Source organism: Lipotes vexillifer, unplaced genomic scaffold, assembly GCF_000442215.2.
Source record: "Lipotes vexillifer unplaced genomic scaffold, Lipotes_vexillifer_v1.1 scaffold21, whole genome shotgun sequence".
NCBI lineage: Eukaryota > Metazoa > Chordata > Mammalia > Artiodactyla > Lipotidae > Lipotes > Lipotes vexillifer.
In genome coordinates this window covers 1520019-1542270 of record NW_006774065.1, presented here as the reverse complement: position 1 = coordinate 1542270, position 22252 = coordinate 1520019, and the positions used below count along the sequence as shown (strand labels likewise).

Genomic DNA, 22252 nt, shown 5'->3' with positions numbered 1-22252 from the left:
GCCTCAAGCCGCGTGTTCATCACACTGGCCAGGAGATCCTGATGGCGGGCACAGGGGAAACTTTCCTCTTTTCACTTCTCCTTTACATCTTCTTTCCAGGAATGCTCATCAGATTTAACAGCGCTGTTCAGGGAGTCCTGTTTCCCTGGCGTTTTTGGAGGCGACGTTAATCCTCCCTTTGATCAGCTCTGCTCTGTTCAGACGGCACGTGGAGTCCCCGACTGGTTTCCGTTCTTGTGTGTGCAGGTTGCCAACTCGCCTTTCCTCGGGTACTTCTATCACGGTTCCGTGTAAGTGTCCAAGGGCCATGCCCAGGAGAGGGCCATGCGCCCAGGTGACCCTAGAATATGGGCCACATCCTTCTCGGGACCTCTCCAGAGGCTCCATGCTTCAATTCCTCCATTCTAGATTCAATTCTAGATTTCAGTTAGTAAGTTTATTTTGTGTTAAGTATTTGAAAGAATTGGAAAAGAAATTGAGTCACTGAATCAATTGAATCACCGAAAAGAAATTGATTGATACCACAGATAATCAATAGTGATTCTCTGGGTTGGGGGAAATAGTTGTGGGCTCATGGGGGACTTTAGCTTTCTGTCTTTTACATTTCTGTCTTGTTGAAATTTTACAACAACTTTATTATTATTATTGAAGTAAAATTCATGGAACATAAAATTAACCATTAACTATTTTAAAGTGTACAGTTCAGTGGCATTTAGTACAAATATTATTTTTATAATTAAAAAAACAGAGAAAAAATTTAACAGAATTGTTTTTAGCACATTAGTGATGGTTTCTCTCATTGATTTGCAGTTCCTCTGGACAACACGCTTCCTTTGACATGTATTTGCATACGGATCTGAAAGACTTATCAGACTTTGGTTACAAACAAGGAGATCCAGTTATGACTGTAGATAAGGCATATTTTACTATTCCGCAGGTAATCATTTCAATTTTAACATGCTAGAGGCTTTTCTCATTTTCCCCTTCCTCTTGTTAATTTAACTCATATTACTCTAAAAAAAAATCGCTTCCTAAGTTACTTATTTTCCTCCTGTGGATTTTTCAGGCACTCAAATATTTAAGGCCTCTGGATTTTATCTTTCCTTTTAATAGTCACTCTTTTTTTTAAAAAAAAATTTAATTTATTTTTGGCTGTGTTGGGTCTTCATTGCTGTGTGCGGGCTTTCTCTAGCTGCGGCGAGTGGGGGCTACTCTTTGTTGCGGTGTGCGGGCTTCTCATTGTGGTGGCTTCTCTTGTTGCGGAGCATGGGCTCTAGGCACGCGGGCTTCAGTAGTTGTGGCTCGTGGGCTCTAGAGTGCAGGCTCAGTAGTTGTGGTGCAGGGGCTTAGTTGCTCCATGGCACGTGGGATCTTCCTGGACCAGGGCTCGAACCTGTGTCCGCTGCACTGGCAGGTGGATTCTTAACCAGTGCGCCCCCAGTAGTCACTCTTAAATTAATCTGTCTTTGCTAAATCTCAGAGTGAACTTACTAAATAAAGCCAAAAGACTTTCTAGAAATTTCCATGGAAGTAACTGTCGTTTTTCACTTCTATTAATTTAATAGCCAATTTCTAGTAAGCTATAAATATTAAAAAAATTTTATTGGTTTATTTATTTATTTATTTATTTTTTGCGGTACACGGGCCTCTCACTGCTGTGGCCTCTCCCGTTGCGGAGCACAGGCTCCAGACGTATAGGCTCAGCGGCCATGCCTCACGGGCCCAGCCGCTCCACGGCATGTGGGATCTTCCCGGACCGGGGCACGAACCCGTGTCCCCTGCATCGGCAGGCGGACTCAACCACTGCGCCACCAGGGAAGCCCAATTTATTTATTTATTTTTTATTGAAATATATTTGGCTTACAATGTTGTGTTAAATATTTCATATAATATTACAGAATTTTGAAAAATATTTTAAGACTATGGAGTTTTATGTGAAATCTTTATTTTATTTTTAAGTTCAAAATTAGAAAATATTTATGGGAAGAAAACATGGGAGGCTAAACCATTTTTCTTTACTAGCCATAGGAATCTATTTTTATTTATTTATTTATTTATTTGTTTTAAAGTGTATTTATTTATTTTTGGCTGTATTGGGTCTTTGTTGCTGCACGCGGGCCTTCTCTAGTTGTGGTGAGTGGGGCTTCTCTCGTTGCGGTGCGCAGGCTTCTCATTGCGGTGGCTTCTCTTGTTGTGGAGCACGGGCTCTAGGCACGCGGGCTTCAGTAGTTGTGGCTCACGGGCCCTAGAGCGCAGGCTCAGTAGTTGTGGTGCACGGGCTTAGTTGCTCTGCGGTATGTGGGATTTTCCCAGACCAGAGCTTGAACTCGTGTCTCCTGCATTGGCTGGCGGATTCCTAACCACTGCACCACCAGGGAAGTCCCCATTTTTATTTATTTATTTTTTTGGCCTCGCCGCTCGGCTTGTGGGATCTTAGTTCCTCGACTAGGGATTGAACCCAGGCCCTCAACAGTGAAAGCGCAGAGTCCTAAACCACTGGACCATCAGGGAATTCCCAGAATCCATTTTTATGGTTTTAACAAAAATCTGGTTGTAATGAGGGAGAGAACATGAAATTGAGTATAATCATGTTTCTGCAAAGTAAATGATGCAGAGCAGGGAATTTTCTTTAGCAACTATACTTACTGTGACCCCTCAGCCAGTGGCTTCCAGACTTTGAGTAGCAAGTCAGCTAGACATTTTACTGAAGTCAGTCAGTTAGTCAGTGCCCTAGCCTTTGCTGAAGCTAACCCAGCAGTAGGAGCAGGCTGCAAAAAGAGTACTTTTACAAAGCACTGATCTCTTTTTTATGATTAGAAGGGAGGTCGTAAATCTGTCGGGATTTTCCCTGGCCCTCAGGTATCCCTGGCTGGGCAGTGCATGCAGAATGCCCCGGTGGCCTTCCTTCAGAATTTCGATGTTCAGTGCGTTACTAGCCTGGAGGTGTACCCAGAACGAGACAGAATCACCAACGTGAAGGTAAAGAATGGTACTATGGGAGGTAAGTGACGTTCGTTCAGAATAAGAGCACGGACCTGAGTGTTGAGATAAACTCTGATCTCACTTCTACTGGATCAACTTAGAATAATATTTCACCTGCCAACTGAGGAAGGTGTTTTCTTTGGAAAAAGTTCAGTTCCATAAGACAGCATATTGCATATCTGTTCTTTTTTTAAAAAAATCGAGCTAAAATTCTCATAACACAAAATTAACCATTTTAATGTGTACAGTTCAGTGGCATTTAGTACACGCACAGTGTTGTGCAGCCATCACCTCTACCTAGTTCCAAAACATTTTCATCACCCCAGATGTAGACCCTGCACCCATTTAACAGGTCTCCCCCTTCTCCCTCCACACTGAGCCCTGGCAGCCACTCTGTGGATTTGCCTGTTCTGGACGCTTCATATAAATGGACTCATAAAATACCTGGCCTTTTGTGACTGGCTTCTTTCACTCAGCATCATGTTTTTGAGATTCATCTGCATCGTAGCATGGATCAAAGCCTCATTCCTTTTTTTAAAAAAAAATTATTATTTTTTTTATACAGCAGATTCTTATTAGTCATCAATTTTATACACATCAATGTATACATGTCAATCCCAATCGCCCAATTCAGCACACCACCATCCCCACCCCACCCCGCAGCTTTCCCCGCTTGGTGTCCATACGTTTGTTCTCTACAACTGTGTCTCAACTTCTGCCCTGCAAACCGGTTCATCTGTACCATTTTTCAAAAAACCTCATTCCCTTATGTGGTCAAATGATATTCCATCATATGAATATACTACACTTTGTTACCATTTATTAGTTGATGGACATTTGGGTTGTTTCCAGCTTTTGGTTATTGTGAATAATGCTGCTGTGAACACTTGTGTTCAAGTGTCTGTGTGGACATACGTTCTCATTTGCCTTGGGTAGATACCTAGCAGTAGAATTGCTGAGTCACAAGGTAATATGACTTTCTGAGGAGCTGCCAAGCTGGTTTCTACAGTGACTGTACCATTTTACGTTCCAAACCAGCAGCGTGCTGCATATTGGTTCTTACACAAGAGTGACTCTCCAGATTATGTTCACTGACTTTTGAGATTCTCCTCAGTTATAATTAGATGCCAAGAATAGTGGGATTCCCATTTGATGGCGTTTGGGGAGTTGGGGGGAGCTGAGTAGTTGGCATACAGGGCGGGCACAGTTAGCGCATTTGCTTGGCAAGCTTTCATTTTCATAGATAAATGTGATCATGTTAGGTCATGTACTCCTGTGGAAGTTCATTTATGTATCTTTTCAGGCATAGTTACACCAAAAGTAATCTATGAGGAAGCAACTGACCTAGACAGATTCATCACCAATACAGGTATTTTAATGTTACACTTTTATATCATTTCTATGGGAATATATGTCATTTCTTGCAAGTAATATGTAGTCCCAGGGTAAAATACACTTTTATTGAGAATTTTAGGAGGTTCACAACCATTAGAAAGATATCCCACTACCATTTTGCTCATTCCTTGTTCTGTCTTGCCTTTTTGGAGTAACATCTGTGACCTGAGCCAGACCCTTCACAGTCCTGGGTGTTGTGGGTTCCAGGGTCCCTCCTCATTCTCAGGGCCTGTGGGCCTTTTCTTAAATGTTTTTCAGAGAGTTAAAGAGTACTTTAGGGACTTCCCTGGTGGCGCAGTGGTTGAGAATCCGCCTGCCAATGCAGGGGACACGGGTTCGATCCCTGGTCTGGGAAGATCCCACATGCCGCGGAGCAACTAAGCTCGTGTGCCACAACTACTGAGCCTGTGCTCTAGAGCCCATGAACCACAACTACTGAGCCTGCGTGCCGCAACTACTGAAGCCCATGCACCTAGAGCCCGTGCTCCACAATGAGAGAAGCCACTACAGTGAGAAACCCGCGCACCGCGACGAAGAGTAGCCCCCGCTTACCACAACTAGAGAAAGCCTGTGCGCAGCAACGAAGACCCAACACAGCCAAAAATAAATAAATAAATAAAATAAATAAAAAAAAAAAAGTTCTTTAGGACCTAGCATTTTCACTTCTTGCTTGCTCTTCTTTTTCTGATCATTAAACTTTGCATTTGTGAGGCATCCAAATAAGGTACGTAGAGTTTGACCGATATTTCCAGGACTTTTGTTTTTAATGAAAAATGGTTCTTTTCAACGTGCTGTAATTCTAGAACTTATTCTTTACTTCATCGGATATTAGTACAATATAGTAGTGAACTAGACAGCAGGCCTCTGCTCTTAAAAAGCTGACATTCTGTAATCTTTCATTTAACAAACATTCTTCCAAGCATGTGCGCTGCATCAAGCTATGAGCTGGGGACCAGGGATGCTGAAATGAAAAGGACAGAGCTCGCTCAGGATATGAGGATGGTGTAGAGAAGGTGGCTAACACTGACTTGGGCAGAGGAATGGGGAAGGCTTCCAGAGGAAGTCATGACCCTGCTGTGTTAAGGGAACTGGGTAGGCAGGGCAGGGGTGGGGTGTGGGGGGAAGGCCACCCAGGCAGAGAAAACCACCAACTTGAGCCCAAAGAAGGTCTTTAATTTTTTTTTTTTTTTTAGGTCTTTAATTTATGAAAGTATTCTATTCTTGTTTTTTTTTTTTTTCCCCAGAAACACTTTTAAGTACTGGATCAGCCCCCAGGAATGTGAATGTGGAAGAACATTATATTTTCAGATGGAATAATAATACAATCAGTGAAATAAATGTCAGAATCATTAGGGCAAAAATTAATGCCCACCAGAAAGGTAACTCTGTGGAGGGCAGCGAGAATGCTTTCACTTTAAAATATTTTCTCCTTTCTTCATGATTTTCATAATTATAACAGATTAATTCAGACCTGTTTTTCTTATTTGTATTTATGATGTAATCAGAAAACAGTATTTTTTTTTCCATGTCAAAATGCAATTATAAGGTAAAGAAAACACTATGGGGGATAATTTCTTTTCATAGTGACGTGGTGACATATTTTTATTTTGTTTTATTTCCAGGGATCATGACACAGAGATTTACAGTGAAATTTTTAAGCTATAACAGTGGTAATGAAAAGGAATTGTCTGGAAATCCAGGTGAGATAGTATATGTCAGCCACTGATCTTACAAACATATTTTAGTTCAACACTCCTGTGCTGTAACGATGATTATAAATAGCTCCAACTTCAGTTGGTGACTCCGACTTTTTTTTCTTTTGTGTGATACTCTATTCTTTTCCTAATAACAGCTTAATTTTTTACATAAAGTGTATATTGTAACAAGTTGTTGTAAACCTAAAACATCCTTTCTCTTTAGCTACTGGTCTTTTTTTTTTTTTTAATTGATGTATAGTTACAATGTTGTGTTAGTTTCTGGTGCACAGCAAAGTGACCCAGTTATACACATTAATATATACTCCCCCTCATATTCTTTTCCATTATGGTCTGTCCCAAGACACTGAATGTAGTTCCCTGTGCTACACAGTAGGTCCCTGTTCTTTATCTATTATATATATAATAGTTGGTATCTGCTAATCTCAAACTCCTAGTTTATCCCTCCCTCCCCCTCTCTTTTCTTTTTGGCTGTGCTGTGGGGCCTGTGGGATCTTAGTTGCCCCACCAGGGATCGAACCCACACCCTCAGCAGTGAAAGCACGGAGTCCTAACCACTGGATCTCCAGGGAACTCTCGTCTTTTGAAAAAGAAAATATGGCATTTAAAGGGTTGGTAAGGGGGACTTCCCCGGCAGTCCAGTGGTTAGGACTCCACACTCACTGCCAGGGCCCAGATTTGATCCCTGGTTGGGGAACTAAGATCCCACAAGCCGCACAGCATGGCCAAAAAATAAAAAATAAAGTGTTGGTAAAATTAATTTTTAAAGAAATAAGCTGCAGATGATGGGTTCCTAACCTGGAATCTGTGGAGAGACTTCCCAGGGACTGTGAACTCCCGGTCATGTTGCACATTTTGTATTTATGTGCAAATATATCACCACCCGCTTTGTCATGTATTTGTTTATTTCTTTTGTTCACTGCTGCCTTCTCAGGGCCTAAACCAGTATGTGGACTGCACTGTTCAGTACTCTAGCCACTAACCCCATGTAGCTGCTGGGCACCTGAAATGTGGCCAGTGTCATATGTGGAAATAATAATATTTTGTATATATTGGGTGGAATAAAATACATTATTCAAATTAATTTCACCTATTTCTTTTTTTTTTAATTAATTATTTTTGGCTGCATTGGGTCTTCAATGCTGCACACGGGCTTTCTCTAGTTGTGGCAAGTGGGGGCTACTCTTTGTTGTGATGCGCGGGCTTCTCTTTGCGGTAGCTTCTCTTGTTGTGGAGCATGGTCTCTCGGCGCGTGGGCTTCAGTAGTTGTGGCACATGGGCTCAGTAGTTGTGGCTCACGGGCTCTAGAGCGCAGGCTCAGTAGTTGTGGTGCATGGGCTTAGTTGCTCCACGGCATGTGGGATCTTCCCGGACCAGGGCTCGAACCCGTGTCCCCTGCATTGGCAGGCAGATTTTTAACCACTGCACCACCAGGGAAGTCCCTAATTTCACCTATTTCTTTTTCTCTTTTTTAATGGGGATACTAGAAAAAAAAATAATTTCTAAAAAATTCTAAAGATACATATTATTCTAAAATCAAATACGAGGTTTGCATTATATTTCTATGGGACAACTGTGGCTTAGACCATAGTAGGTGTTCAGTAAATACTTGTTGAATAAACCTGTCATTGTTTCTTAAAAAAATTCTCCGTCCTTTTGCTATCCTTTTTTAACTTTTAAATAAGTTTTTATTTTGCATGATCTTCAATACTTATATATACTGATTTAATCATACATGACCCATTTTATATATATATATATATATATATATTCTTTTAAATAGAATTTTAATGTACTTATTAATGTGGAGCTTGGGATTTATTGTTGGCTTTAAAAGTGGGCTCCTGGAATTTAAGGGTTTTCATTTCACTGAGTTAATTTGACAAGATTTCTGAGAAACACCATCAGAATATGTGAAAAATGTTGACACTGTCATCAAAAACGAATAAATTAAGAGCCAGAACTGATCAGGCAGCGAAACAGCTTGAATAGATACAGCCACTGTCTCTAGTGCTTTCTGAGGCAGGACGGGGTTTTCAGAGGACTATATGACATGGGCCCTGTCCTCAAGGAATTCACTCTCTCGTTTGGAATGACAGCACCAAGTTACAGGAAACAACAGTGAACAATCCAAGATAATTAATAAATGGGTGAGGGACTTAGGGACAGTTACTCCAGGATTCAGAGGAGTAGAATGTTGACCGCTCTCCCGGACTTTGCATCACTAAGGAGCAGTGTTGAGTGTCCAGTGCTTGCCAGGTTCTGTTCTCAGTGCTGGAGGAAAAGCAGTGAGCGAGTCAGAGCCCTGTCCCTGGTGGGTTTCCACGCTGGGCTGCTAAGAGGAGATTGCGCCTTGAGAAGCAGATAATTGGAAAGGGTGCTGGGAACAGGAGTAACCTTGGGGAAGCCAAGGAGGAAGATGTGAGTGTGATGTGTACGCGGGCAGGGTCGGACCTGTGGCCAGAGGGGAGCCCTCTGGTTCAGGAACGGTGGGGCGTAGTGCTGGAAACACAAACACTATGCATGAACCTCATTTGCATCCCAGTTTGTAAAAACAGTGCTAAAACACATTTTTGGAGGGAACCTAAGAGGAAATATGAGTATGAACTGGATATGATATGATTATAAGGGATTATTATTAATTTTCTTAGGAGAAGTATTGGCATCATGGTGATATAGGGGAATGTTTTTTGTTTGTTTGTTTTTCTTTTTGGCTGCACCCCTTGGCCTGTGGGATCTTAGTTCTCCGACCAGGGATTGAACCTGAGACCACGGCAGTGAAGGTGTGGAGTCCTAACCACCTGACCGCCAGGGAATTCCCTGTAGGGGAATGTTCTTAATTTGGGGAGATGTGTGATGGAGGTTTTAGGGGTGAGGTGTCATGATGTCTACAACTTATTTTCACATGGTCCTGCCCCTCCCCTCCAATGTATATATGCTTTTATAATAGATAAGACATATATGGCTAAATATTAACAGTTGTTGATTTTAGGTGTTGGCTGTATTGAGTGAGGCTCACTTTCAAGTTTTCCGTACTTGTGAACTTTTTCATATTAAAAAGGTGGAGGGACTTCCCTGGTGGTGCAGTGGTTAAGAATCCACCTGCCAATGCAGGGGACATGGGTTTGATCCCTGGTCCGGGAAGATCCCACATGCCACAGAGCAGCTAAGCCTGTGCACCACAACTACTGAGCCCACGTGCCACAACTACTGAAGCCCGCGCGCCTAGAGCTCGTGTGCCGCAGCAAGAGAAGCCACCGCAATGAGAAGCCTGCGCATCACAACGAAGAGTAGCCCCTGCTCACCGCAACTAGAGAAAGCCCACGCGCAGCAGCGAAGACCCAACGCAGCCAAAAATAAATAAATAAGAAAAGAAAAGCACTTGATGACATTAAAATTAAACAAACGGAAAAAAAAAGGTGGAAACAATAAACTGGATTACTAGGAGATGGATGGGAATAGGATCTAAATCAGATCTTGGGGTTGAATTGGTTTACCGGCAAATCATTCCCTGAGAAGGTAACTTTGGTTTAAGCTTCCTTTACGAGCCCCTGTGATAAGTGGTATTAATCACTCAGCAAGTATGCATGAACCGGCCTGCCCAGCAGCTAATTGTTCTCCAGGGTGAGAGGTCCAAGACCAACTCCTGCCTGCTTTTCACTTTTCAGATTTTTACTTTAAAAATGTGTTCCAAAAAATCACATGGACATCTTTGTTTCAGAATCTGATTCAGTGACAACTGAGTCACTTTGCTGTACACCTGAAACTAACACAACATTATAATCAATGATACTTCAATAAAAAACAAAATAAAACCAAAAACAAATGAAGGTGACGTCCTTTTTCTCGAGGGTATTCTGAAAAAGCTTTGCCTGCATATTTCCTTTTACTGTGGATTCCTCCTTTCTGTTATTTGATGAGCTAGCGCCTGTTGCATTAAAATAACTTTAGAGGGAAAGATGCTCACTCTCCTGCATTGTGTTTGTCTAGGTTACCAACTTGGCAAGCCTGTTCGAGCTCTAAACACCAACAGGATGAATAATGTCACGACTTTACACCTTTGGCAATCCGGTAATCGGGTTGGGTAATGCGATTAGCTCTCTGGTGAACTAGAATTGGAAATATTACCATATTTTGAATCCGATTAAGGAACCAATTACTTTAAAGCCAAGTTTGTTTATTTAGCTTCTGTGGGGGGGTGGTTTTCCATCCTTCCGCAGCTTTTCTTTTCTTTCTTTCTTTTCTTTTTTTTTTTGTAAAAAGTGTTCACATTGTTTGCACTCGAAGTGCTGGTTTTTAGTAATAGAGATTTAAATATGAAAGTGGCTGCAGAGTCCATTGTCTTTGTAGTTATTGATTAGCCCAAGATGGTGCTAATCGGAGACATGAGAATAGTTTTATTCCAAACTATGGAAAATCTTTGCAACAGTGGTAATTACCCACATCTGCCAGAAGGCATTACATTTCAGGTTCAGAATAAACCCTTGATCCCTGTCCAGGTATTTCGATACAGAAAGAGCCTTTTGTTCAGCTTTCAAAGGATTAGAGTAACAATGACCTCAGTTCTCGAAAATTGGAAGCTTTATTTCTTTTCTTTTTTTAAATTAATTTATTTTTGGTAGCATTGGGTCTTCGTTGCTGTGTGGGGTTTTCTCTAGTTGCAGCAAACAGGGGCTACTGTTCGTTGCGGTGCCCGGACTTCTCATTGTGGTGGCTTCTCTTGTTGCGGAGCACGGGCTCTAGGCACACGGGCTTAAGTAGTTGTGGCATGAGAACTCAGTAATTGTGGCTCGCGGGCTCTAGAGTGCAGGCTCAGTAGTTGTGGCGCACGGGATTAGTTGCTCTGTGGCATGTGGGGTATTCGCGGACCAGGGCTCGAACCTGTGTCCCCTGCATTGGTAGGCGGATTCTTAACCACTGTGCCACCAGGGAAGTCCCTGGAAACTTTATTTATGCTTTTTGTTCTCTCTCTGTTTTGTAAGAAAAACTTTAAATATTTTACTTACTTTTATTTTGCAAAAATAGGAGGATAATCTTTTTATTTTATAGCTGGAAGGGGTTTGTGTATATCAGCAACTTTCAAACCCATTTTATTTGGAGAAAATGCACTGTCTGGGTGCCTTTTAGAAGTTGGAATTAATGAAAACTGTACTCAGCTCAGGTGAGTGTCTCACTGATGAATTTATCTACATTTTGAGTGGTTTGCTTAAATTTAACTCACATGAATACTAACAACAACATGAATGTGAAAAATTTCAGTCTGAATAAAAACATATAAAAGTGATAGTAAATAATACAAACTTCCAATACAATTTAGAGTTGATTCAAACATCAATATAAGTGAAAATAGACATTCTTGGGACTAAAGCTATTTCATCCATATTTATGCAGATTTCTCTGGGAAGTTTGTTCACATCATTGGAAACCTATGAAATAGAAGGAGGGCTGGAGCCAAGTATAGTCAGTGATTAACATTTAAAGAATTCTTAAGCTGTGTAACATGATGTATAAAGTATTTTCCACTTAATTATCTGGGTGGCATTTAGAAAATTTATGGATATGCATATGCATTTTTTTTAAATTGAGGTAAAATTCATACAACATAATCATTTTAAAGTGAACAGTTCAGTGGCATTTAGTACATTCATAATGTTGTGCAACCACCACCTCTATTTAGTTCCAGAACACTTTTGTCTCTGCAAAATGAAACCTGTACCTTTTAGTAGTCACTCCCGATTCCTCCCTCCCCTCAGCCCTGGCAACAGGCAATCTGCATTCTGTCTCTATGGATTTACCTACTCTGAATATTTCATGTAAATGGAATCATACACTATGTGACTTTTTATGTCTGGCTTCTCTCACTTAGCATCCTGTTTTTGAGGTTCATGCATGTTGTAGCATATGTCAATATGTCATTCTTTTTCATGGCTGAATTTTATTCCATTGTATGGATATACTACATTTTGTTTATCCGTTCGTTAGTTGATGGATATTTGGGGTATTGCCACCTTTTGGCTGTTGTGAATAGTGCTTTGAACATTCATGTATCAGTTTTTGTTTGAATACCTGTTTTCAGTTCTTTTGGGCATATATGCAGGAATGGAATGGCTGGATCATATGGTAATTCCATGTTTAATTTTTTTGAGGAACCGCCATATTGTTTTCCACAGTGGTTGTACCATTTTACAGTCTCACCAACAACGTAAAAGGGTTCCAATTTCTCCACATCCTCGCCAACACTTGTTTTTTTTGGCCATGCCACCCGGCATGTGGCATCTTAGTTCCCTGACCAGGGATTGAACCCGTGCCCCCTGCAGTGGAAGCATGGAGCCCTAACCACTGGACTTCCAGGGAAGGCCCCCTCACCAACACTTGTTATTTTCCATTTTTTGAATAATAGCCATCCTAGCAGGTGTGAAGTGGTATCTCCTATCCCAAGTGGTGCAGTTCTTTGGGAAGCAGGGAAAAGATCGGGGGGCATTGTGAAGGGAAGAAAAACTGGGGGTATACATTACCCACAGTGGCTCCTGGTCGCAGGGTGTGGGGCAGTCAGAGCCTCACCCTTGTGGTTTGTAAGATTTGTACCCTCCAGTGACGTTACTGGAACAGAGAGGTGCCAAGTTCCAATTCTTAACCTTCACCTAATTTTATAGCTCAAAATTCTAACTAAATATTTAGGTTCCTTTTACTGTTGGGTCACTGTGTCCCATGAATTTATCCTGGTAACTTGATATGTGATCTACCCACCTCCCAAGTTTTGTGACACTCAAAGGAACCTGTAAACCACATGATACCAACATAAGTTACTAACATTTTAAGGCCAAAGTGAAAGATTGTTTCTATATGTCCTCCCCTTGCTGTGTAAGTTCATCCCAGGAAGGCCCTCCAAAAGAGGTAAGACTCCCAGCCAGATCCTCTGGCAATTTTTTGTTTAGACATCCAGCAAGCACAGCCTGGACACTCTTTTTTTGTTTGTTTTTGTTTTGTTATTTTTTAACATCTTTATTGGAGTATAATTGCTTTACAATGGTGTGTTAGTTTCTGCTGTATCACAAAGTGAATCAGCTATATGTATGCATATATCTCCATATCCTCTCTCTCTTGCGTCTCCCTCCCACCCTCCCTATCCCACCCCTCTAGGTGGTCACAAAGCACCGAGCTGATCTCCCCGTGCTATGCGGCTGCTTCCCACTAGCTAGCTATTTTACATTTGGTTGTATATATATGTCAATGCTACTCTCTCACTTCGCTGGACACTCTTTGTAAGGACTTCAGGACGAGACCTGCTGGCCATGAGCTGAGAAATGTCTTCCTCTCTTGTAGGGAGAATGCTGTTGAACTACTTGATTCATTAATACAAGTGACTCATGTTGCAATGAGAGGCAACTCCAATTACGACAATCTTAGTGATGGCTGGCTTGAAATAATACGTAAGTGAAAGCTGCACACGTGTAAAAATGTGTACCTTGGTTGCTATGATTACATAGTGTCAGGTGTAGTGTTACAGCCTGACCTGACAGGTTGTCTTTCTTTGCTGTGGCCCAACGGACATTTGTTTAGAGGTTAGCTTTCCAGGCAGGAGGCTTTTCATGTCTTTTACCTCTTATTCATGATGGCTTATTTTGTTTTTAAAGAGGATACCAACAGGAAGTTCAAATTGCCCAGTTGTTTTACAAGCTAATGGTCTTTGGAAAAGGAAGTCTTAATGAAGTTTGAGGATTTTCAGTGCATGCCAGTTTGCATTCCTATTTTTTTTTTTTTTGCAGTCCACGGGCCTCTCACTGTTGTGGCCTTTCCCGTTGCGGAGCACAGGCTCCGGACGCGCAGGCTCAGCGGCCATGGCTCACGGGCCCAGCCACTCCGCAGCATGTGGGATCTTCCCGGACCGGGGCATGAACCCGTGTCCCCTGCATTGGCAGGCGGACTCTCAACCACTGCGCCACCAGGGAAGCCCCTGCATTCCTATTTTTGATGGCCAGGAATATGGACAATTGAGAACTGGCTTTGTGATTTACAAAAGCAATCTTGTTACCTTAAAATAAGGTGCTAGAAAACATCATGCTAAGTGAAAGAAGCCAGACCCAAAGGAGCACATACTGTATGCTTCCATTTATATGCAGTGTCCAGACAGGCGAATCTATAGACACAGAAAGCAGATTGGTGGTTGTTCAAGACATGGGCTATCGGAAGGCATTGAGAGGTGACTGCTAGAGAGTACAGGGTTTCTTTCTGGGGCAATGAAAATGTTCTAAAATTGAGTCTGGTGCTGGTTGCACAACTCCGTGAATATAATTAAAAGCCATTGAGTTGTACACTTAAATAGGTGAACTGTATCGTATATCTCAATAAAGGTGTTAAAAAAGAAAGAAATTAAGGTGCAGCAGAGCTAATGTTAGGACGGTCACCGAGGCCTGATAAGAACGCTTGGCAGTCTAGCGCCTTTGGTGCGAGGCATTTGCTCTGAGCGCTGTGGCCACGGGGGGATGGTGTGTGAGAAGGAGCTACACCACAGGTGGCGTGTGGAACAGACTTCGCCCCGACAGGCCCGATTTCACCTCCAGATCCAGGACGTTCTTCCAGTCACTGAGCTCTAGCTCACGCAGGTGGTCTGAGGTCACAGTTTGCTGTGGCTGAGCTGGATCTACAACCCGGGCTTCCTCTTTTCCTCCTCCCAGCCAGCAAGTCTGGTAATGTTGCTCCAATTGCTCGGGGAGTCTTGAGTGTGTAAAGGCATTGAATAGAAAGAAAGCTTCTTCTCTTGGGACTTCCCTGGTGGTCCAGTGGTTAAGACTCTGCACTTCCAATGCTGGGGACGGGACACGGGTTTGATCCCTCGTCGGGGAACTAAGATCCCACGTGCCACGAGGTGTGGCCAAAACCAAAACAAAACCAAAAAAAAGTAAGAAAGCTGCTTCTTTTGCTCTCATTACTGGAGTTGCCTCTTGGGGCCTGAAAGAGCTAACTGACTGCACAGCATCTGCTTTTCTAAGTCCCCTCCTGTCCCTGAAGCTGCTGCTGGGCTCCTTGCCTCTGCCTGGCTGCAGGGAGAGCACCTCCTTGGGTCCTGTCCTCACCCTTTCCACACACTCCAAGGTCACATCAGCTCATTAGCCTGGAGTTTGTACAAAGGACCATCCAGACACGTGCGTGCACTTTCCCCACCCCTTGTGATTAGGGTCTGGATCATTATGACCCCCCCTCCCCTGTCCCCTGGGGTGGCCACGGATCACGTAATATGTCTGTGTGCTTGAGGTGCCCCGACCACTCTCTGACTCAGGCAGGGAGTCCTGCTGGCCACGATTTGCCAGCACAGTCTGCGCTCAAGTCACTAGGCGCAGAGTTAGATCCTTATTTGGAAACAGAACCCAGAGGTCTGGGCTTATCAACACCTTGTGAACCTCTAGGCCAGCTAGGTGGGCTGTGGAGTGCCTGAGGGATGGCGGGAAGGGGTCAGTAATGCATCTAAGAAGTAAAAAGCATGGGAAATTTCAAGACAGAGAACCAGAGTTGGTGAGGTGGGAAATCAGGCGTGACGGCGTTTTGTTGCCGTCAAGGTGGAAGCTGTTAGCTTCTATTTCGTATCTAAGATGAAAATCAATCCTGATCCTGGTTGATAGAAGAGAAATGATGTTGAACACATATATCGAGGAGGAGGAAACTGGAAACGGTGTTGCCAGCCTTCCAAATCCCTGAAGGAACAAAGAAATCCCCTCCAGAGTCTCGTAGGACCTGCCGTCCACATCCTGTAACTGACTTTGCTGTTTTTTCCCCCATAAGGGCCAGTTTTCAAGATGAATGAAAATTAATCTCTTATTCAGTTTTATTCTCTTCCATTTGTATTACTGCTGTGGCAACACATCAGGAAATTGCTTTTGAACTATTTAATCCGTAGTAACTAAAGTTGTTAGTATGGACTTTAAATATCTTACACAGCTTTTACTAGAATAGTGACTGCATGGGATAAGTCTCATGGCATTTTACTGCAAGTATATGGCATTTCTGTTAAAACTCTGGGTGGATTTCAATGAGGAGCCTGGGAACTGAATCATGATTTAGGGTTTTATTATGTGGGTCAGGGATTTTAAAGTTCCAGTGATTGACCTAACATCCAAGGGAACATGTTGAACACGAGGGGTAACACAGTTACAGAGTGACATGAGATTAAAGCCTCATTCATTGTGATTCCTGTCTAATAATATTTCCCATTTTCCCTATCACAGCATTGTAGGAAAACTGTTATTAAATTATTCTTTCCAATATGCACAACTTAACATTTCTCCAGGTGCAGATGCCCCCGATGCAGGTGCAGACCCACCTGTCAGCAACGCGAGTGGCATCTGCCTGGATGTTCCCGCTCAGCTGAATATCCGCATCCTCTTCTCGGATGCTGGTGCCGTAGAAGGGATGACTCAGCAGGAGATACTTGGCATAGAAACAAGGTATGATCATATGGGGATAAGTGGGGTTTAGAGACAGTAAAGTTGAGGGCGCTCCGAAGAATAGGGGAATGCTAATTTAGAATCTGACTGGTTTATTTACAAATTGCAATGATTAGCAAATGATTACATGTATAAATGGAATATGGATAAACTGTGTTTGTAATGGAAACTCATTCTCACTCACAAGTATCCGTAAAGCTACGTATAAGGGAGTCTGCCAGGTATTTCAGGGAGTACAAAGATGAGTAAGGGGCTGCTTAGTGCTTGGCATATTTTGAAATTCATGAATATCATTGGCATACTGATCAGGGAATATTGCCCAGTGGTTAGAGATTTTGGTGGCAGATGTGTGGGTTCAAATCATGGCTATTCCAGTGTGAGCTGTGTGACCTTGGACAGTTACTCAACCTCTCCTGAACTGCAGTTTCCTCATCTGTAAAATAGTGATGTACCTTTACATGTCAGACCTCTATCACCTTTAAGTGACAGGGTCCCAACTGACACTGACTTAAGCAAAAGGTGGGTTTATTGGTTCAAGTTATGAAAAGTCCATACACAGTGAGTTCATGGTTCATGGTTCCCATGTGGTCAAGGGTCTTTCCCCCTTTATCTCTGGGTTCCTCTTTTCTTTAGGTGGGCTTCATTCTCAGGGGGGTTTTCCTCAAGAGCTGGCAAAGATGAACACCAGCAAATCCAGGCTTATATCAATTTAGCAAGTCCAGGGAATTCCCTAGAGATTCAGTGGTTAGGGAAAAAAAAAAAAAAGCTCTTCCAGTTTAGCAAGTCCAATGGATGGAGGGTGCCTCCTTTCCCCATCTTTCTCAAATATGTTCTGGGAAGACTTTTATTGGTCCAGTTTCGGTCATGTGCTCCTTTCTGAATCAATTACTATGGCCAGGGGCATAGCTCTGATTGGCCAGGTGCAGGTTATGGGCACATCCCTAGGTTCAGGTGGGTCCCTTCTTGTCCACTCAACTGAGAGTGGGGAGGGGTGATTCTGCCAGGGAAACTGGGGTGGAATTACTAGAAGAAAGGCAAAGGGATGCTGGGTAGGCAGAAATACCATGGAAAGCCCTTAAAAATCATTAGCCTCTACTGTTGTTATTATTGTTGTTGTTATTACTATTATTATAATATTGTTTGAGACAAACAAGTGATAAAACAAATGAATTTTAAAAGCACCAGTATGAAATGAGTTGAGGGGGGAGGAGAGATGAAACAGAATTGGCAAAATGCTGGCAGCTGTTGCAGCCTGTGATAGGGCCATGAGGGTTCATTATACGACTGTCTCTGCTTGTCTGTGCATTTGAAAATTTATATAATACAAAGGGAGAAAAAATAGCACCAGTAGAATGGGAAACTTCTTGAGGAGAATCTCAGCTCATATTGTTGTTGTGTCAGTTACCTGAAGTTCTTTTTTTTAAAAAATCTTTATTGAATTTGTTACAGTATTGCTTCTGTTTTATGTTTTGTTTTTTTGGCTGCAAGGCAAGTGGGATCTTAGCTTCCCGACCAGGGATTGAACCCGCACCCCCTGTATTGGAAGGCAAAGTCTTAACCACTGGACCACCAGGGAAGTCCCCCGATGTTCTTAACAGACCGGAAACGAGCGGTGGATTTGTTGTCTGCTTAACCTTTCCCTCCCAGGTTCTCCTCGGTGACCTGGCAGTTCCAATGTGGGCTGACTTGTGAGGATGAGGTCACCCTTTTCCCCATCAGTGCATCTGTCCAGTTTATTAAGATACCTGCACAGTTACCCCATCCATTTACAAGGTAATACAGTTGCTGACCTAAGTGACATTAGTAAGAAGCAGAAAAATATATGTTCCAAAATAAGAAGTTTATTTCTTTAATTAGGTTTTGATGCTTCTCATCAAAAGCATGTGCTTTGCTGTAGCTACTGTAACTTCCTAAAATGTTTTGTAGGTTCCAGATCAATTTTACAGAGTACAACTGTAACAGAAATGAGGTTTGTTGGCCGCAGCTTCTGTATCCGCTGACCCAGTATTATCAAGGTAAGGTAAAGCACATTTCTGAAATGGTTATCATTATGTTGTGTCAAAATAAAAGTGTAAATGTCACAGAAAACTTAAAACATATAGCAAAGCTTTAAAAAGAAAACATTTACTGATCATGTTGCCACTTAGAAAGGATCACTATTTATGCTTTGGCTTATTTCTACCCAAATAATTACCCAAAAAGTTAAGAAATAGGAACGTTGCTTAATTTGATTCATTGCCTTGCAGGGGAGCCTTATTCTCAGTGTGTTGCCAAGAGCTTACTGTTGGCATCCTTCATCACATTAGCGGTGTTCCTCAGTAACCCCTGGACTGGAATATGCAAAGCGTGGAATTCAGCTACCATCTGACCTCTTACAGATCATCAGCTTTTACTTCAGGGGTTTGTTGTCCTCCCGTGTGCCTGTCTATAAAATCTTAATAAATGAAATGTCTTATTTTTATAGAAGATTTTATTAGGTGCTCTGCAAATTTAATTCACATATACAGCTAGACAGACGCTCAAAGCAATGCAGAACGGGCGTCCTCACCGCCATACCAGACTGAGCAAAATGCATGAGAGGGTCAACCGTGTCAATAAATGTTATTAGGAACTTTAGTTTTTTCACAAATGATGAAAGTCATAGGAGTTTTGGTCCAAATGTTATTCGCACCATAGAGAGTCAGTCTTTTAATTTTTAATATATTTATGTTGAACCGGTTAGTTCCCACTGTTCCAAAGACAGGATTAAGAATGCATTAAAGCCTTTAAAAGTGTATATTAGTGCAAAAGTCTAAGAAAATGGATGAGGCAAGATGGGGGGTGTTGCAGGAGGGGGACATGACTAGGTAAGTAAACAGAACCAGGAGAGAACACAAGCCCCCGAGACAGTACACCAAAGACCTTGCATTTAGCAAAGGCAGGTCCCTCATGTAATGTTCAGTTTGCCAAAAAAACAAAATATGGTTAGCTATAGGAATCATGGGGCCCATAGATTAAAAAACAAGCTGGCTTTCAAGGAAGGACAGTTTTTCCTAGTTGAGAGAAATTCCTCTTGGGGCCCCCTGGGGGACAGACAGCACGAGGCAGCCGGGAGAGGGAAGCAGAACGGACGTCTCCCACCACAGCCCAAGAGCGGCCACACGGCCACCTCCAGTGAGGTTTCTTTGTGGGCCAGATAAATGTAGTCATCGTTTCACATGGACTTTGTGCACCGTGGATAAACTGAATTTTGAAAAGCGGGTCTCTTCCCTCTCACTCTGCTTGATTGAATTTTGAGTGCCTCCTGACATCCTGGTGCTACCTACGTTGTGTTGTTGCATTTTGTTTGTTTGTTTGTTTTTTGGGGGCCGCACCGTGCTGCTTGTGGGATCCTAGTTCCCCAACAAGGGATGGAACCCAGGCCCTCAGCAGTGAAAGTGCAGATTCCCAACCACTGGACCGCTAGGGAATTCCTGGCTGTTGCATCTTCGCTCAGCATTCTTGCCCAGAGGAGTTTCAAATCTTCCTTCCCCTCTAAATCTACAAATCTAGTTCTATTTTTTCCTAATTCATATTAAATATGTAACAAATGACATAAGAAATCCCTCCCCAAGTACCACTGTTTGTATCACACCGTGGAAACTGGATTTCTCCCCCCTCTGCCTCTTTCTTTGATGTGGATCTCTGTGGGTTGAGGTGATTACACCCACTAGGAGTTGAAATTGTCTTTTTTGTCAAAGAAAACGAAATACCCAACTGACTTATTGCAGAGATTCAGAAAGTCTTTCTATGGCAGTTAGTATAACTAGCTCTGGAAAGTTAACTTAAAATTTCCAAATGACAGGTAATTTAGCCTGATTTTGTGGGCTTTGTTAGGGTGATTTTGTACGCAGGAAGGGAAAAACTCTGGCAGTAGAACGGGGTGGAGGCGGGGGAGCATACTATATGGTTTTGCCTTTTCTAAGCTTATACATTCATGTATGCATTTGGGAAGTATTTATTGAGTGGCTACTGTGCTGGGCACTGGAGATACCAAGACAGTGCTCCTTGTCCAGTGGAGCTGTTGACTGAAAAAAACAAAAAAACCCACAACCTGAAAGTTGAGAGTTCTATTTTTTGTTTTGTTTTGTTTTTGCCATACGTTGGGGAGCACAGGCTCCGGACGCACAGGCTCCGGACGCACAGGCTCCGGACGCACAGGCTCAGTTGCCATGGCTTACAGGCCCAGCTGCCATGGCTTACAGGCCCAGCTGCTCCGTGGCATGTGGGATCTTCCCGGACCAGGGCACGAACCCGTGTCCCCTACATTGGCAGGCAGACTCTCAACCACTGTGCCACCAGGGAAGCCCTGAGAGTTCTGTTTTATTCGGGGATCTTACTGAGGACTACAGCTCTGGAAGGCAGCCTCTCAGCTGAGGAGCTGTTTGGAAGAGGTAAAGGAAGAGCCAGGAGTTTCTGTTTAAAAAAAACCCAGGTAGTTGAACATCAAAAGATTACTGCTAATCATAAAAAAAGAGTCATCACAAATTAAGGATTTTAGAGTGCTTTTCTATGTATGGGAAGATGCAAGAGTCTGGGGTCATGGAAATTTTTCCTTTGATATGCATCTTAACTATCTAGGGTCAGTACCCTGTTTTTCTCCATTCTAAATCCTCTCAGGGTGAACGACTGGGGGCAGCTGCAGTGGCTGAGTGGTTGATGGCTGCAACATCCTTTGTTTACTGAAATGGCAGTCAACGTTGTTTTGTTCACAGAGTTTGCATTTCCAGTGGGGGAAAACCCACAATAAAGGAAGATAATGTCAGACAGTGGTAGGTGCTATGAGGAAAATAAAACAGGACTGTGGTGGAGTGGGGTGGTAGGGCTATTCCCGCTACTGGTCAGGAACAGCCCCTGAGAGGCAGGGACATTTGAGCTGAGACTTGTAGGAGCTAATTTTGAGGTCTGGGAGAAGGGTATTCTAGGCAGAGACAGGGGAAGGGTCAGCAAGTTCACGTGCACCCACCTGGAAAGAGAAAGAAAGCAGGAGTAGGGGAGCAAAGGGAGCCCAGGGCAGGCAGGTGGAGACCAGGGCTTGTGGGAATCAGAGGCCAGACCCGGTGGGGTCTTGCTGGTCGTAGGGAGAAGTTTGGATTTTACTCCGAACGCGGTGGGAGAAGCCAGAGGATTTTCAGTAGGCTCACATCCTATTTTCGTCCTGCCAGAGATCTGTGTAGCTGCTGTGTGCAGGAGCGTATAAGGCAAGAGCAGCCTGGCATCAGACCCTGCTTTCCGGTCCGCACACAGGCCAGGACCCCAGAGAAAAGCCAGCGCAGGAGCTAGCTGCAAACACCAAACAGGGTGTAATTCTGTTGATAGGAAATATCCTAACAGGCAGATCTATGGAGAAGTTGTTTAGCGATTGCCCGGAGCTTGGGGACGGGAAGGGGATTGACTGCAGCCGAGCAGGAAGAATCCTTCTGGGGTTGATGGAAATATTCTAAAATTGATCGTGACGATGGCTGCACAACTTTGTAACTTTACTAAATATCACAAAATTGTATACTCTAGTCGGGTGAACTTTATGGCACGTAAACTCAGTAAAACTTTTAAAAAGCTGTGAACAGCGGAGTGAGTGGCAGCTGTTGGTCCGAGTCCGGACAGGTTCCGTGACCCCCTGCAATGCCGCCGGGTTTGCGCCGTTTGGCCCCGCCGCCTGCGCCGCCGTCGTCCGCAACTCCGGGCGCCATTGGTCGGCCGGCG

The 22252-nt window shown here is 43.1% G+C and overlaps 1 protein-coding gene across 1 annotated transcript in view; it reads left to right on the top strand.

Moving 5' to 3' along the window:
- The window catches only part of TCTN2 (tectonic family member 2), a 28301-nt gene extending 9402 nt beyond the window's left edge, over window positions 1-18899 (top strand). Inside the window, exons 6-18 of the mRNA XM_007448739.1 lie at window positions 100-290; window positions 811-937; window positions 2860-3001; window positions 4286-4351; window positions 5622-5756; window positions 6000-6077; window positions 10083-10163; window positions 11142-11253; window positions 13416-13522; window positions 16375-16531; window positions 18179-18304; window positions 18458-18546; window positions 18778-18899. Coding sequence (XP_007448801.1) covers window positions 100-290; window positions 811-937; window positions 2860-3001; window positions 4286-4351; window positions 5622-5756; window positions 6000-6077; window positions 10083-10163; window positions 11142-11253; window positions 13416-13522; window positions 16375-16531; window positions 18179-18304; window positions 18458-18546; window positions 18778-18899 — 1533 coding nt within the window. The remainder of the gene's footprint in view (window positions 1-99; window positions 291-810; window positions 938-2859; window positions 3002-4285; window positions 4352-5621; window positions 5757-5999; window positions 6078-10082; window positions 10164-11141; window positions 11254-13415; window positions 13523-16374; window positions 16532-18178; window positions 18305-18457; window positions 18547-18777) is intronic.
- The last annotated feature ends 3353 nt before the right edge of the window (window positions 18900-22252 follow it).